We start from the raw sequence: 17,470 nt of genomic DNA on the forward strand, positions 1-17,470 counted from the left end.
ATACGTAGGCAGCTTCACATTGAAGTTCAGCCATAAACTTTTCCCCGATCAACTCTGTCCATTTCGATCATCTCAGTCATCTTTATCCATCAGCATTTATCGCGATCTCCGGTACAGTGCTGTTCAAACTAGGGGCAACTTTCCGTTGCCACGATGGTGCAAAGTTACTCAGACTAGGGGCAACTTTCCGTTGCCGTGCAGTGCCGCATTGTTCTTCAAACTAGGGGCAACTTTCCAGTTGCGGGGATCTGGAGTTGTGCGTCTCAGTGACAGATCTTCGGCGTGTCCAGTTCTGATCCACATCGAAAATAGTTTTGAAAAGTTTTAATAAAAGTCGACTTTGTTCAAATTAATCTTTTTACGACTAAGACCATTTTTGGACCCTAAGCGGAAAATTTTCAGTACCATAACCTTCAATTTCATTGATTTCAAAATAGAGTTCTCCTGCTCTTGCATACAATCGAGGTTGCTTTTTTAGTACATTCATAAAGAAAACTTGAAAATGCTAAATAAGCAATAAATTTGGGGCATAGTTGAATCAAATATCTCTGCGTCCCCTCCCAGAGCTGGACGAAGCATCTGATGCCAAGCTAGGCCCAACCTGTGACTCCTCATTAAGCCAATCCAAGCACTCATCGGACAAAGTGCAACTGAAAGTGGAAGCAGGGGCCAGGAGCTCTCTAGTCCTCCATGCTGAGGCATATCGGGCAAGCTGTGCACCCCGGACCGGGAAAGCAGCTGGGTACTCAATCCCCTCAGGTGGGCAGGTCTGATCATGACCAAACTGATGCAGGAACCGGAACGGAAAATAAAATACGCAGTGGGTTAGACCAATCAATTGGATCCCAATCAGCCGAGACATACTATAGCTCATTGCCAGGAGGTTGAGCTAAGGACAACGCCAAGCAATGTCGTCTGCGGACAAATTGCACATCCAATCGAACCACCACCTTTCGTCAAGAGCATTGACTAGGCGCTGCCGAAAGAAGTAGCCTCGAGCTGAATAGGCTGGGCAAGAGTCCACAACCTGCAACTTGTCCATTAACCATATCTGGGGGAGGGATGGAAAATGAGAGAATAAAGAACAGAGAGATGTACGATGAGAGAAAAGTAAGACAAGGGTTTTGTGAGAAAAACCGAGCCTGAGGGTTGAGTGATGTGAGCAAATATATATGTAAGGTTGGGTGGGAAACATTACCTGCAGCAGCAGTGGACTCCCAGCAAACCTAGTCGCCTCCCGGCGATAGACAGAATCTAAGCCCATCAGTGTCTCGGCCAAGGTCATGGCAATACAGCTCTTTCCTTCTCTCAAGCCTTGGGCAACTTCAATCAGGCGAATGCTAGCCCCGCCGAAGCCCGAGGAAAGCAGAAAGAGAGACAACAAACACAAGCAGAGGGCGTGTTGCCGGAAACCCTGCCAATAATGGTTGCTGCTGTCACCGGCGTCGGAAAAACAATGGATCAAGCCGAGGATGTCTAGTTCCCCACTGCAGATCAGAGATCGAGCGACATGCGCCGTGAGCCCACACATCCGCCCTAAAGCCTGAGCATGGCCAAAACGGAGCTGGGGCAAGATCACTTCAGAGCATTCAGACTCCATCAAAACCTGAAAATCTTCGAAAGTGGGACATACCTCTTGGCCGCCGAAGCTAAAAACGTGCGTCACTGGGTTCCAGAACCTTGTCGTGGCATGGAGAAAAGGGAGCTGTAGTGGAGTACGGCTCAGCGTGAATAGTGCATTCAAGCCGAAACCCCGGAAGTTCAGTTTTTCCGAGCCATCTAGAGAAGAGATCCAAGATGTGAGATTTTCCGCGAGAAACGCCTCCATCTTTGTGTAAAACTAAGATGAAATGAATGTTCCCGAAGTTGAGGCTTTTATAGAGGGAAAAACACTATTCACAGGGACACGTGTCAAAAACCAGGTGGCTGCAGGAATAAGTGGCCGGCCGGCCACCTTTTCTGGCTGGCCGGCCATTTACTTTTTACAAAACTGGCCGGCCGGCTCCATCTCTCCACAAAATTGGCCGACCGGCTCCCAAAGGTGGCCGGCAGTGCTCCAGTGTATCCCCTTGGCCCTATTTTACCCTTCGAGGGAAAGTTTCAAGCATTTCCATGCAACGGGAGAGTCAAAGGCCTTCATTTCCCTCTGTTTTGGATGTGTTCCGGTGCCCAGATCGTCTGAAGTACACTCTGTTGTTGCTGAGTTTTGTTTATCGATTTGTTGTTTTGATTATCGAGTTGTTGTTTTGCTTATCGAGTTGTTTGTCGAGCGGACGTGTTTCGCATTTTTGAGTCATTGCGCTCTGTTTAAGCAATCTTTGTTTAAATCTTGTTTATTTGCGTTGTCAACGTTATTGCATTTTGTTTATCGAGTTGTAAACTTGCTAAAGGTTCTGTTATATCTTAGTAAGTTGGGTTGCTTAGTTTGTTGCGTCGGTTCACTACCTGACTTGGTGATTACACAATGCGCATTCCCATTCAATTTCATTTTTGTGCAAAATAAAATGATGCGATACGATGCTAAAATGAAAGTACAAACACCTTTTCAAAAGCTGTTTCATTCCATCATGTTTTACAGCGAATAAAGGTACAAGTTTTACAAAAAATAAAACTACCTAACAATGTGCAAAGTGCTACAAACTACTAGCAAAAAGAAAAATAAAGCAGGAAACAGCAGCATCAATGTCCTCGGGAGCGGGAATGAGAAGCACTCCTCATCCTCTTCTGCGGAACAACCTCTGCACCATCATCATCATCTGAGTCGGAGCTGTCATCCTCAGGATCCCCCTCAGCCTCGCCTCTGTTCCCCGAACCAAGACCGAAGCCCCCCTCCTCAGCAGATGTCTCTGACTGACGGTCGGTAGCCTCCTTCTCCTCCTCATCATCCTCCTCCTCCTCCTCCTCATCAGGCTCCGCCTCTACAACGTGAGCCCTGCGTCTGCGGACAGGCCCTCCTCAAGCTCCTCGAAAAGGCCTAGATGGCCCGGCTCCTCGGAAAGGCCAGGATGGCCCAGCCCCCTGAAAAGGCCCGGATGACCCAACTCCCTGAAAAGACCCAGACGGCCCAGCTCCCCAAGGAGGCCCAGGTGGCCTGGCCTGCGGCTGACCGGACCATGAAGGCATCTGAAAACAAAGAGTTCAATTCAAATACATTAGTCCAAATATATACATCAGATGCAGATACAAGCAAAGGCTACGTGAAGTGGGTGCATGTAAATACAGTGTACAAGTGGAGTGTGTGTCAGATGTGCTCTACACAAGTAGTCTATCGATGCAGTAGAAATCAGTATGTCATCAGAAGTATGATAAATGCCAGAAAACTGAAAGGTACCTGAATGCCCGCGACAGACAACTGTGCCTCCCTACGCAGGACCATGCCCTCGAGTGTGGCCACCAGTCCAACCACCTCCTCCATGTACCCTCGCGGTGGCTGCAAATATGAGCTCATAATCATCAGTGAACAAAAGAATGTCTAAACATCTGAATGATAAATGAAAAACTGTGGAGCATACCAGCGGTGAGTCAGGATCAATGGCGTATCGATCACTGGGCATCGGAGGCTCTAGCGGGATCGGGGTCGGAGAGATAGCTCCATACTGCCACGCCATCAACTCAGTTGGCATATCTGGCCATCCAGGATGAGGATAAGTCGATGGAATCGGAGGAACCGGTCTACCCCCACCTCTAGATGCACCAGCCCCGCTGGCGGAAGGGGCGTCTGCAGCTCGAGCCCGAGCCTAGCCCGAGGATGACATACCAGCAGGTCTCGTCATCGGGGTGCGAGCTCCCGTCAATGGAGGCATCAAATATATGTGACAGTAAGTGGCATAGTCCCCCTCCTCAAGATATAGTAAAGCATCACTACCCAGCATGGCGCCGACTACCTCCGAGAAAGAGAGTCTGTCAGCAGTCCGCATACTGACTGGAGGTACTGCGGGAGGATCCTAAGAAAGATACCCCCATACCTGACGCAGAAAGCGTTCCCCCAGAAACCATGCCCTGCCAACCGGCCCTTCGAGCAGGACCCTATACTGGGAGGTGTCCGACCCTCCGGTATACTGAAGTCGGAGACCATCACCCAGGGGCGCCCAAGGCTGCCATGAGATCTGCGGATGATAAATGCATAAACCAATCAGAAATCGGGAATATACAGAGCAAATCAAAGATGAAAATGAAAGGAACTGAAAGTTCTGAAGTACCTCCGAATGCCGCACAGTGTCAAAATACTGTCGCAAGTAAATGAGGGTCTCTCGGGGTCTCGGCCGGTGCGGGCCCTCGAACACTAGTGAATATGGGGTCATGGGGGGTCCTGCCACCTCCAACTCTGGGGCTAATGCTGGGAAGTATACATAGACCCATAGCTGAGAAAAGCAGTGCAGAATGTAAGTACGAAATGCTGAGAACAGAATACAGACTGTAAAAGTGCGCTGTGTGTGCAATGTACAAGTAATGAAAAGCAAAAATGCAAATCAAGGGGACAGAAAAGTACCTCCCAGGCTCTCCAGTAGCCGCCAAGTAAATCGCCCCGCCCGCGGGAGGTCGCGCTCATATAAAAGTAAAGGGTAGCCAGGCCGGCGCCACCCCAGTCATATCTACTGACCTGTGATAGGTCAACCAGAGCGCTCAGCAGATATAACCCGACTGTGTTCCCTCTATCGGCAAACAGGGTAGTCCCGAAGAGGAACATAAGGAAACCACGGGCGTACTGCTCCGTCTCCTCAGGAGTCTCGGGCACCATCTCCGCCCGCCGGAAGTGGGAAGAGAACCAAGTGTATCGGACTCTCCCAGAAACCCTGTCAACAGGCGGGCGAGCCCCCAATAGATATGTCCAAGCGGCCTCCCACTCGCCCATGTCCTCGTCATAGGGGATGGGCCAACCTCCTATGTCCAGGCCGGTCAGCACAGCAAAGTCTAGAGGCGTCATGGTCATGTCTCCAGTGGCAGAGAAATGAAAGGAGTTGGTGGTGTCCCACCATCTCTCTACCAAGGCTTCCATCAAAGTCCTCCTGGCAGAACAACGTGACAACCCAATACAGAAGGCCCCAAACCCTGCCAAGTCTATTAAATCTCGGACACCCTCCGGGAGCTCAGCGTACCAGTCCCGCGCGGCGGTGGAACCATACCCCCGCACACTGCGAGAACCAACCTGCATTCAGAATGAATACATGTGTCAATAATGAAATAAACTGGGCTGCGTGCCAATGGAATGAAATGGGCTGTGTGCAGATGAAGTGAAATAAGCTGCATGCAAATAAAATGAAGCAGCTGTGTGTTCAGAAAATTTAAGTCTGGGCTGCGTGTTCAACTTTCAATCAGTGTGGGCTGCGTGTTCACTATTCTAATCTGGGCTGCGTGTTCAGAAAATTTAAGTTTGGCCTGCGTGTTCAACTTTCAATCAGTGTGGGCTGCGTGTTCACTATTCTAATCTAGGTTGTGCGTTCAGAAAAATTTAAAGTTTGGGCTGCGTGTTCATTATTCTAATCTGGGCTGCGTGTTCAGAAAATTTAAGTTTGGGCTGCGTGTTCAACTTTCAATCAGTGTGGGCTGCGTGTTCACCTATCAATCCGGGCTGCGTGTTCAGGAAATTAAAGTGTGGGCTGCGTGTTCACTATTCTAATCTGGGCTGCGTGTTCAGAAAATTTAAAGTTTGGGCTGCGTGTTCAACTTTCAATCAGTGTGGGCTGCGTGTTCACTATTCTAATCTGGACTGCGTGTTCAGAAAATTTAAAGTTTGGGCTGCGTGTTCAACTTTCAATCAGTGTGGGCTGCGTGTTCACTATTCTAATCTGGGCTGCGTGTTTAGAAAATTTAAGTTTGGGCTGCGTGTTCAACTTTCAACTAGTGTGGGCTGCGTGTTCACTATTCTAATCTGGGCTGCATGTTCAGAAAAATTTAAAGTTTGGGCTGCGTGTTCACCTATCAATCTGGGCTGCGTGTTCAGGAAATTAAAGTGTGGGCTGCGTGTTCACTATTCTAATCTGGGCTGCGTGTTCAGAAAATTTAAAGTTTGGGCTGCGTGTTCAACTTTCAATCAGTGTGGGCTGCGTGTTCACTATTCTAATCTGGGCTGCGTGTTCAGAAAATTTAAAGTTTGGGCTGCGTGTTCAACTTTCAATCAGTGTGGGCTGCGTGTTCACTATTCTAATCTGGGCTGCGTGTTCAGAAAATTTAAAGTTTGGGCTGCGTGTTCAACTTTCAATCAGTGTGGGCTGTGTGTTCAGAAAATTTAAAGTGTGGGCCGTGTGTTCACTTTCGAATTCGGGCTGTGTGTTCGACAAATCAGTGTTTGAGCCGTGTGTTCACCTCTTAACTAATGTGTACTGTGCGTTCGCAATTAATTAATGAGCCAAGTGTTCAGAAATTCGAATGTTTAAACTACATGTTCAGGATGCAAGCAAAGTACTATGTCATAAGCTAAACTGCGTGTTCAAGCATGGCAAAGGTGCGAAATATACGAAAATACAGAAAATGAAGTAAATACCTCTCGGGCCTCATGAGAGAGGTGATGCTCTGGCTCTCGGAGAAGCAGATCCCCAGGTGCTCGCTCGTCAAAGCTAGTGAAGTGACGAAAAACGGCACGCGAAAGGACATGCGCTGGCGGATTGTACCTCTCGGGAATAAAAGGGCGGACCCTCGGGGGTAAAGTCATGGGATCAAAATCGTCTCCGGCACCTGGAAAGCCTCCGCCGTGGGGAGAATTACCCGCCATTTTCAGAAGATCTGCAAAATGAGCAAAAATGAGCGAAAATGAGCCAAAATTGGAAAAAGTCAACAAAAGTCAACTCCCGAGAAAATCTTCCAAATATTGAGACAAACTTACCTCAAGTGGCGAAAATGAGAAAAGAAGCTCCGAAACCGAAATTTAATTGCTTCAAAGTGCTTGAAACTGAATATTTTTGCGGAAACAACTTGCGTTGGGCGTTGGAAAACGCGTATGGAACTCAGATCTGGAGAAGAAAGTGTTGTAGGAGGCAAGAGAGGAGAAGATCTCGGCTGCATTATATAGGCTCCAAGTCTTGGGGTGAGAGAGCATGAAGAAGGGAGGTGAAAAGACCAAAATGCCCTCGGATTTGGGCATGTGGCCGGCCGGCCACCTTTTCTAGCCGGCCAGCCATTTCCTTTTTTGAAAACCGACCGGCCAGCCATTTACTTTTTGGAAAACCAAACGGCCACCTCCTCCTTCCCATAAAACTGGCCGGCCATGTCCCTCACAGGCTCACCTAGCTCCCTGCAAATTTTGAGGAAGATCGGAGTTCCCGGGACCTGAAAAAGTTCAAGAAAAGTACACTCCCGGTCGCGAAATTGCTCCGCCGGAACTTCAGCTTCAAGATCTGACATGTGTCTCATCATCATTCATCAAAATCAAAGTGTATCCTTTTTGAATGAGTTGTAGCTTTTCCAGGAAGTAAATCGGAGGTCGTGATCGAGTCGCCTTCGCCGAAACACGCATTTCCGTACTCATTATTTCATGACAAACGGGCACCCTGATTCATGCTTGTTTCGCACTATCATGCACATAACTTGCATTCTCATGAGCATACTCACATTTTTATGCACATTTCTTGATATTGGCATACCTCTATGCTTAAGCATGCGTTGTCACGCATGTCCCACTCTTGCATTGCGATGCATTCACTCACCGGCACTGCGTGTGTCAAACTTTCAGAATCACATTGAATATATGTTGGTAGCATATTGTACTTGTTGCAATTTCTCTCTTTTACAGGCACGATATTGTATGTACGGTTCAATTGAGGCTGGTGCGACCAGACGAATCGCGCAGGTATCGTATCTTCTCCGTGTGAGACGTGGCGAGGATTGAATAATTCTCCGCATTCTTAACTGCATGAAATGTAGTTGTTGCTTTGCATTCTTGCTTAAAACTATTGCATCTATTTGCGAATACTTGCTTCATTACAGCTTGCTGCATTTGCATGATCATTGAGTTATGTTCAGCTTCTTGCATATCGCTTTGCATTTTGCCCCCCCTGCCTGTGGGCCTGCCTGCGGGCACATCTCTGCTTACTTTGTACGTTTGTCTAAGTCTTCGGCTTTGTCAAAAATGGGTCGTCTCTGGGCTTTGACATTCACTCCCGTCACTTGTGACTTCCGAGTTCTGTCAAAGAGGGCCAACTGTAGACACCCCATTTTTGACCGACCTTAAGACTCAGACGTCGCCAGTTGAGCACTTGGTGATATTGCATGTTGTGCTCGTTTAGAAGTTTCAGAGTCGCGGCCGTGAGCCCTGCCTCCGGATTTCTGAACCCTCTTCTGTGCCTTGTCTCGGTTTGCGAACCAGACTCGGTTTTCTCTTTTTCTTTTCCTAAGGGGAGGGAGAGGTCCCGTAGACCATCTCTCAGTGGCCGTAGGCTATATTTTGTGGCCGCAGGCCATTTTGCCCATTTCGGAGCCTAGTTTCCGGTTTTTCGGGACCGTTGGCCGTGTGCCTCGGTTCGGGACCGCTTAACCATCTCCGTTTGCTCTAAATTTTGGCATACTTCCTTTTTTCTCCCTTTCAAGGGACACTGGGGTCTGAGAAACCCACTTCGTGGCCGAATGCCACTTTCGGTGCTTAACAGCCCATTTTCGGGACCTCGAACTGCGCGTTTTGGCCCCCGAACATTCGTTTTGCAACGGTTTTCGTTCATTTTTGGCAGGTACCTCTGTTTTATCACTGGGAAGGCCGTAGAAGGGTGGGAGGCCAGTAATTGTTGCAGCAACCAGTTATACATCCTCCGACGCCCTCCGACGCCCGTTTTTTCACACTTCCAGGCTAATGTTGAACACCTTGGGGCCATTTTCTTGAACTTTGAACCACATACTTGTGATGTACACACATGGGAGGACCCTAAAAGTTGGTGGCCGGCCACTAATGCCACCTGACCCTTTTGAACCCCTCCTTCCGGGCTAATGTTGAACACCTTGGGCCCATTTTCTTGAACTTTGAACCACATATTTGTGATGTACACACATGGGAGGACCCTAAAAGTTGGTGACCGGCCAGTAATTCCACCTGACCCTTTTGAACCCCTCCTTCCGAGCTAATGTTGAACACCTTGGGGCCATTTTCTTGAACTTTGAACCACATACTTGTGATGTACACACATGGGAGGACACCATCATGTGGTGGCTGGCCACTAAACCAGCTTGACCCTTTTGACCCCTAGCCGGCCGGCTAGGGGATGTGGCCGGCCGGCCACCTGCAGCAAAAATACTTGGCCGGCCGTGATCCTCACACTGTTCACTTTACAGCTGTATAGCTTTATCCCCCAGAAAATATCAATATCCGGGGGATATTTTGTGGGGGAAAGTTGGCCTCCTTTTCCCCCACCTTTACACCCCATTTTTGGTCCATATAACCAGCAGGCAATAGCATATTTTGGGGTTGGAAAAAATTGTCTTCAAGCCTCAATACACATATCTCCTTCCATCTTCCTCATTTTCCTAAAAATCCTTAAGTCCTACACCTTGTTTTCTTCATCACCACCAAGCTCTACTACCACCACTCCATTTCAGCAGCAAGGGGAAGAATTCCAGCAGCTTAGAGTCATCAAAATTGGTCCAAGAAGCAACAAAAGACTTGTCTCCAAGGGTGAGTTGCCATTTCCCCTTTTTTGAGCTTTTCTTTGCAATATTTCTTAGCCATCTATGCTTTTTGCTTTGAGCTCCGGCCATAACTGAAAGTGGCCTTCTTTTGAGCTCATTTTCATGTCTCATTAAGGGCTCAACCCTGTTTCAGCCCTCCATCTTGCACTTGCTTCATTATCCCTCTAAAATGTCATTTTCTTGCATGATATTTTTAGCTTGTGTGTGATTTGTTTTGGAGCATGTTGTAAACTGATAATAGGCTTATTTTGAGCCCCTCTTCAACATTGAAGAAGGGCTCAACACTGTTTGGGACCTCCATGCTATACTTGCCTTTATACTCCTTTTTTGGTCCCATTTTTGCATGCTTTGGCAGCATATCATGCTTTCGTTTTTGGCCATTTTACAGTTCTGAAAATAGTCTTATTTTGGTCCATTCTTCATGTTTCATTTATGGCCTTTCATGTTTTGGGACCTCCATATGCCACTTCATGTTATATCTCTCTTTTGGTCCCCATTCTTGCATGTTTTGTTAGCCTATCATGATTTTGTTTTTGGCCATTTTACAGGCCTAGAAATAGTCTTATTTTGACCTTCTTAACATGTTTCATTAAGGGTCTTTGGCTGTTTGGTGAATATTTTGCATACCTCATGTTATAGCCTCTTTTGAGCCTTATTTTGCATTGCATTTCTAGCATGTTTTTATACTGTTTTGGAGTTTTTACAGTTCTGTAAATATGTTTATTTTTGGTCTCTCTTCAATATTGTAGAAGGGAATTTTTCAGTTTGGGCATTTCATATACCACTTACCTCTTTGGCCACCTTTTGGCCCTTTTTCTTGCATAGGAGTGTAGCCATACCTGTGTTTGTTTTTGGGGTTTTTACAGTTCTGGAAAACATCATATTTTGGGCCCCTCTTCAATGTTGTTGAAGGGTCCTAACTCATTTGGAGTTAGCAGTTGTGAGTTGCTTCATAATTTCATGTTAGGGCCATTTTCGCATGCTAATTTCGCCCTATCTTTGCTTGCTGTTTGGCCATGTTTTGTACTAGTAAAATGCTTATTTTGGGGCTGCCTTGCTTCTTTCTTTACATTCCATGTACCAATTTTGCATGTTTGGTATAGCTATAGGCCATTTCGGGTGCCAAAATTCGTGTTTCGGGACTATTCCGTGCATCGGGTGTGTTTTCGCCTCACTTCGGGGCTGTTTTCCCCCACATTTCATTGCTGAAAATCCATTAGCATGCTTGCATACCATTTTTGCCACATTTGCATTGCATATACCATTGCCTCGGTTTGCGTGCCCGTGTGCACGCATTTCGAGGCACTTCATTTTCATCCATCGGCCTCTTATGTGAGTGTGGCTGAGGCTCTCTCATGTTAGTATAAGTCCATGTTGCATTCTATATGCCATTTCCATGCCATTGCATTGCGTATGCCATTGCCTCGGTTTGCGTGCCCGTGTGCACGCATTTCGAGGCACTTCATTTTCATCCATCGGCCTCTTATGTGAGTGTGGCTGAGGCTCTCTCATGTTAGTGTAAGTCCATGTTGCATTCTATATGCCATTTCCATGCCATTACATTGCGTATGCCATTGCCTCGGTTTGCGTGCCCGTGTGCACGCATTTCGAGGCACTTCATTTTCATCCATCGGCCTCTTATGTGAGTGTGGCTGAGGCTCTCTCATGTTAGTGTAAGTCCATGTTGCATTCTATATGCCATTTCCATGCCATTGCATTGTGTATGCCATATCCTCAGTTTGCGTGCCCGTGTGCACGCATTTCGAGGCACTTCATTTTCATCCATCGGCCTCTTATATGAGCGTGGCTGAGGCTTTCTCATGTTAGTGTAACATCTCCATGTCATTTACATTGCGTATGTCATTTTCTCGGTTTGCGTGCCCGTGTGCACGCATTTCGAGGCATCTCATTTTTACAGCATAGTGCATACTAGGTTGTATTTTAGATCGCATTCTGTCATTTTCTCGGTTTGCGTGCCCGTGTGCACGCATTTCGAGGCATCTCATTTTTACAGCATAGTGCATACTAGGTTGTATCTTAGATCGCATTCTGTCATTTTCTCGGTTTGCGTGCCCGTGTGCACGCATTTCGAGGCATCTCATTTTTACAGCATAGTGCATACTAAGTTGTATCTTAGATCGCATTCTGTCATTTTCTCGGTTTGCGTGCCCGTGTGCACGCATTTCGAGGCATCTCATTTTCATAGTATTGTGTATGCTAGGATTGTATCTTAGTCGCATTCATGCATATCATGCATATTGCATCGTGTTCGGAATAGGAGTTAGCCCGGGCGCAGGAAACGAGGTGCGTTTCGTTCTCCGAGTGACGGAACGTGTCTCAATTCCCAATCACCGACACTCCGGATTACCCATGATGGAGTTAGGTTCTTGTTGTGTTTATACGTGCATTCATTCTATATTGAGTTGCACATTTCGACTCCTCTGCCATCATGCATCGATATGCGTGATTGGTGGCACGAGGATCGAGGCATGCATATATCTGTGAAAATACATTGCTATGCCCCTTTCCTGCTCTCTGTTGCAGTAAATGAAGAATCAGCAAACTTCTGGGGTTTGGCGCGCTTTCCAAGAAAAATCACAAAACAGAGGCTAATTGGGGCATCCCGGTGGATTTCCGCGCAAGACAACCCGGACATGCATCATCCATCAGAAGCAAGGCAGTCCCTGGCTTGCATGCCAGTTTTATTTATTTTCTTAGTTGATTTGTTAATTAATTAGGAATTTGTATATTATTTGGACTGTAATATCCTTTCATTCGGGACTGTATTATTTATTCGGACCCTCTGCGCGAGGGCACAACTGTAATAAGTGTGCGTGAGCGTGATGTATGTCTTCCAACCCCACGTCTTTCTCCCTTTTATTTTCCAGCTTATGATGGTTAGATTAGGGCATGTTTCAATTAGCATACAGTATGATAGCATGTTTGCACTCATTCATCTGTTTTGCATACGCCGGGCTCGGCGCATCATACTAACTGCATTTGTATTTCAAAGACAGGTGGCGACTCTGTATCTGGCAAAGCAGTCCATGTTTGGCACTTCTTTCAAAAATCTGTTTTCTCAAAACGATTTGCCGGATTTGGACTCTTTGGTTCAGACGTAGAACCGTGACTACAAATCGAGTCCGAGCTGTAGCGAGGTCCCCCGCGGGCTGGTTACAATGTTCATCCTTCATTCTTCCTTCTTTCATGAAAAAGTCTCAACGAGAGAGTAGGTTTGCTTCACAAATCATCAAACATCCCAAGAGTATTTAAATGATGATTAGTGGAGCAACGGGAAGGTAATTAATGGATACAAAGCTAACTAAAACTAATTATAAAAGATACAATCAAAGATATGGCCAAAAACCCACTGAATCTCATGGAAAACAAGAGCAAGTGAATACTCAAGCTTAGAGAGAACAGGTTTAGAAGGAGCCATTCTTGGAGACAAAGTTCATACACAAGAGGTTCCATCATTAAGAAAACCAAGGAGACTCTTCTTCCAACTCATGGAAGATGGATTGAAACCTCCATTTCCATGCTTCAAAGGAACTAGAAGAGAGTCTCTAATGGTCTTGATGAAAAAAGCACTCATGTAGTTTTAGAGGAAAAACAAAACTAAACTAAGTAAAAGCAAGAAATGAAAGCTATGGAGAGATGATTGCAAGCTCATTTTCCTACTCATGGAACATGGATGAAACATCCATTTCCATGCTACAAAAGAGGAACTAGAAGAGAGCTTTGCAATATCTTCCAAGAAGAGAGATATGAGACAAGAATCAAACTATCTACATAAGCTTCAAACACATATATGCAGTTCGTATTTAATCAAATGTTTACAGTAGTACCTTCATACTTCCACAGTGTCAGAAATTGAATTTTTATTAAGTAAACAAATGTTTACAGTAGTACCTTCATACTTCCACAGCTTCGAAGTGAATTACAATAACGAACAAACTAATTTAGAACTACTCCTATGAAACTGAAATTGCAGTGAGGGAAAGTAAAGAACTAGAATGATAAGAACTAGAATGAAAAATATAAAGTAAATAAACTGGTTTCTAGATTTGGTTTTGGGTCCCTTCATTATCAGTTTTCCTCTCTATTTATAGGTCCTGGTAGTAACCGTCGAAATGGCTGATAACTGTCACAGTGGATGATAACTGTCGAAGTAACCTCTATGATCATGGCTCCAAGCAATTTTTCCTCCACAAGCCATCTCTTGCAGTTGGACTTCCCTCCTGAATTTGAATTTAAATCTTCAAGAACCGTTTAGCCACGTCACCTCACTCCTTTTGTTTGTTCTAGTACTTCGCAGATCCATTGCCATTAATATGATTTGTCATGTGTCCTCTGATGATTGGAGACATTTACTAATTTATCAAGTTACCCCTGATAGATTACGTGTTAAGCTATGATTGACTAATACAAAATATATGGCCAGCAACTACTTTCATTCAACTTGATGCCACTACAATATTTTCTTAGTTTAGTGACATTTGAAAGTGCCACAAAACTATTCTTCTAATGACATTTTTTGATCTTGTGGCATTTTGAACAAGTGCCACATCTATCGGTGCCACGGTAGATACTTGCAAGTGCCACTGCACCATCATGGCTAAAAACTTTCAATGACATTTAATGTCATGGTAGATATTATTTGTGGCACTATCAAGCGCCATTAAAAAAAGAGTTAGTGACACTTGTAAGTGTCATTACACCATCAAGGCTAAAACCTTTCAGTGACACTTTAATGTCATGGTAGACACTATTCGTGACGCTATCAAGTGTCATTCATGATGATAATTCGTTGTAGAACAATTTGATCCGCTCTTGCGGAGACTCGAACCGCCAACCTTCCGCACCATAAACCTTATACACCACACTCTTCCCACAACACCTCTATAGCACCACATGATTATATATGCAACATATATTATTTATATAGTACATACATCCATATTAATATAAAAGTATATGTATAAACATAATTATTTTATTGAACATAATTTATGTAAAATAAACTATTTACTACCAAAATAAAAAAAAAAGACCACTTTTGGCGACTAAAAAAATTCTATACTTTTGGCTACTAATTGTTTTTTAGTTGCTAAAAAACTTAACTTTTGTCGACCAAAATCGGATTTGGTCGCCGAAGATGCACTTTCAGCTACCAAAATTTTGGTCACCAAAAATTTTTATTCCCGCTTTAGGATTTTAGTTCTCCCGCGCTAAAAATGACCACTTTTGGCGACTAAACTTATTTTTTAGTCGCCAATTATAGACTTTTGGCTACTAAAATTTTTTTGAGGGGGCAAAAAAACTTTACTTTTGGCAACTAATGCTGTTTTGGTCGCTGAAAGCTATACTTTCAGCAACCAAATTTTTTTGGTCAAGAAATTTAGTCGCCGAATATGCTTTTTCCTGTAGTGTATATTGAGTTTAATTCATTTATTTTTAATCATTTACTGCATTTTAAAAATTTAGAAAATATATTGGCATTTTTTGTTTTTTAAAAAATGCCATTATAAGCTTGGAAAGTTTTTGGCTTAGTGGCATTTCTCAAAATGCTATAAAATATTTGTTTATGACACTTTTCACCTAAGTGCCATGAAAAGTAATTTGCACCTACCTAGTGTCCTGACATTTTTTAAAAAATGCCATTGCAGCTAAAGTTTAGTGGCATCTGTTGGTAAATGTCACGAACATAATTTTTTGTGTCATTATTTTATAAAATGTCATAAAATTGATGTGACATTTCTTTATTGAAATGCCACTAGAGCCTTATATGTTTTGTGGTTCTGTGGCATTTTTCTAAAACATTTAATGTCAATTTTTATTTTTGTGGCATTTTCCAAAAACATGCTACTAGTGTAGTGTCACTAAAGTGTAAATTTGTTGTAGTGACATTTATGTTGTACTGAAGTGACACTTTTTTTAATTGAATTGCCACTAGAGCCTTGTATGTTTGTGGCTCTATGACATTTTTCTAAAAAATGCCACCAAACCTTTTTGTGACATTTTTTAAGAACATGTCACTAGTATGGTGTCACTAAAATATGTTTTTGTTGTAGTGTTATGACATTTGTTCATTGAAATGTCACTAGAGCCTTTTATGTTTGTCGTTTTGTGGCATTTTTCAAAAACGTGCCACTAAATATCATTTTTGTGGCATTTTCTAAAATATGCCACTAGTGTAGTGCCACTAAAGTATGTTTTTGTTGTAGTATTGTGACACTTGTTCATTGAAATGTCACTAGAGCCTTTTATGTTTGTCGTTTTGTGGCATTTTTCAAAAACGTGCCACTAAATATCATTTTCTGTGACATTTTCTAAAAATATGCCACTAGTGTAGTGCCACGAAAGTATGTTTTTGTTGTAGTGTGCAAAGATATCTTGTTTGTTCCCCTTAGGCCAGGATTAATGAGGTCAGAATATCACATGGGTTCTTTTTCTTTTACAACAAATAAATAATGGTTGTTTATACGAAGTGGGTATTCTATATACTGGCAGGTGCATCAGTTGAACAAAGCAAAGTAAATAAAATAATATGCATACCTGACAATGTAGAATTGGATGATTGCGATGCTCGAATTCGCCGATTATTGACTCCTTGCGGCTATACAGAATTTATGCTACAATAATCCCCAATTTATAGAGAAGTATAGAAGCGGAATTTTCTAATCCCAAATCATACATGGATTAGGAAACAAAACCATTTACTTGGTGGACTTGGATTGTAAATTTGATTGAATTCTAATTGACAAAGGCAAGATGGAATTAAGTAACCGACTATGGCCATATCTAGTATTATTCATGTACAAATTTTCATGTATTATTACTAAACAAAAGGTATGTTGGGGTTACAAAAGAAATTATATTTCAAGGCTCGCTCACATTTCACAATTCTGGAATGTGTACAGAAGCAAGTCTTGAGAGGGCATTTGTAAGCATGCAAAATTTTAGCCAATTATAAATTGTCACGTGTTATAAAGACCTAAAAAATATGACAATTATTAGTAAACAAAATGCTACCTAGTGTCCAAAGGTTTTAATTCTATATACACGAATGGTCAAATCACAAGTTGCCACATATCAAAGTGATACAGTCTTCAAGATGACAACCTTTAGACCAATCAAAATAAGCCACAAGCTACATGGACTTGTAGGAAAAGGAAATAAATATTTCCTCCCATCAAATTGAACTACATGTCTTCAAGTAATTATTAATTTTTATCTCTTTAAATAAATAAAATAAAGAGATAATTATTAAACAAAGTCTATCTTCATTAAGACTCCTCTCCACCACTACAACAATTAACACTTTTAGCAACAAAAAAATTGGTTGCTAAAAGTTTATTTTTGGTCGGCAAAAGTTATCCGCGACCAATTTTTTTAGTCGCTAGTTTGGTCGCCAATTGAGGGTCGGCAAAAGTAATTCGCGACCAAAATTTTCGTTGGTCGGAAAAAGTTGGATTTGCCGACTAAATTTTTGGTCGCTAAATATTTAATTACCGCGACTAATTCATTTTGTCGCTAAAACACTTTGGTCGCGAAAAGTCACTTTTTGCCGACCAAATTTCTTAGTCGCCAATTGGCACATTTCGCGACCAAAAAGTTTGGTCGCCAATTGTGACATTGTGCGACCAAAATTAGTTTGGTCGCCAATTGTTACTTTTCACGACCAAAACTGTTGGTAGGCAAAAGTGAGTTTCCACGACCAACAAAGTTTTTGGTCAGCAATAGATGTATTTTTTGCGACCAAAACTCTTAGTCGGCAATTGTCATTTTTTGCGAAAAAAAATAATTTATTGGTCACGACTAATAAATTGGTTGCCAAAGCAGGAAAACAATACACCTGTAA

At 43.5% G+C, this 17,470-nt stretch overlaps 1 protein-coding gene across 1 annotated transcript; it reads right to left on the reverse strand.

The window, feature by feature from the left end:
• Nucleotides 1-2,528: 2,528 nt before the first annotated feature.
• Nucleotides 2,529-6,714, reverse strand: LOC145814690 (protein MAINTENANCE OF MERISTEMS-like). The gene is made up of 6 exons (XM_082911694.1): nt 6,482-6,714; nt 4,490-5,146; nt 4,200-4,361; nt 3,513-4,106; nt 3,332-3,430; nt 2,529-3,123 (listed from the first exon to the last, which is right to left on the reverse strand). The coding sequence occupies exons 1-4, from the start codon at nt 6,707-6,709 to the stop codon at nt 3,945-3,947; spliced, it is 1,209 nt and encodes a 402-aa protein (XP_082767820.1). The 5' UTR covers nt 6,710-6,714; the 3' UTR covers nt 2,529-3,123; nt 3,332-3,430; nt 3,513-3,944.
• Nucleotides 6,715-17,470: the final 10,756 nt, after the last annotated feature.

This window comes from Camellia sinensis, unplaced genomic scaffold (genome assembly GCF_055761805.1).
Source record: "Camellia sinensis isolate YWXY unplaced genomic scaffold, ASM5576180v1 Unanchor12, whole genome shotgun sequence".
In the NCBI taxonomy this organism is placed as follows: domain Eukaryota; kingdom Viridiplantae; phylum Streptophyta; class Magnoliopsida; order Ericales; family Theaceae; genus Camellia; species Camellia sinensis.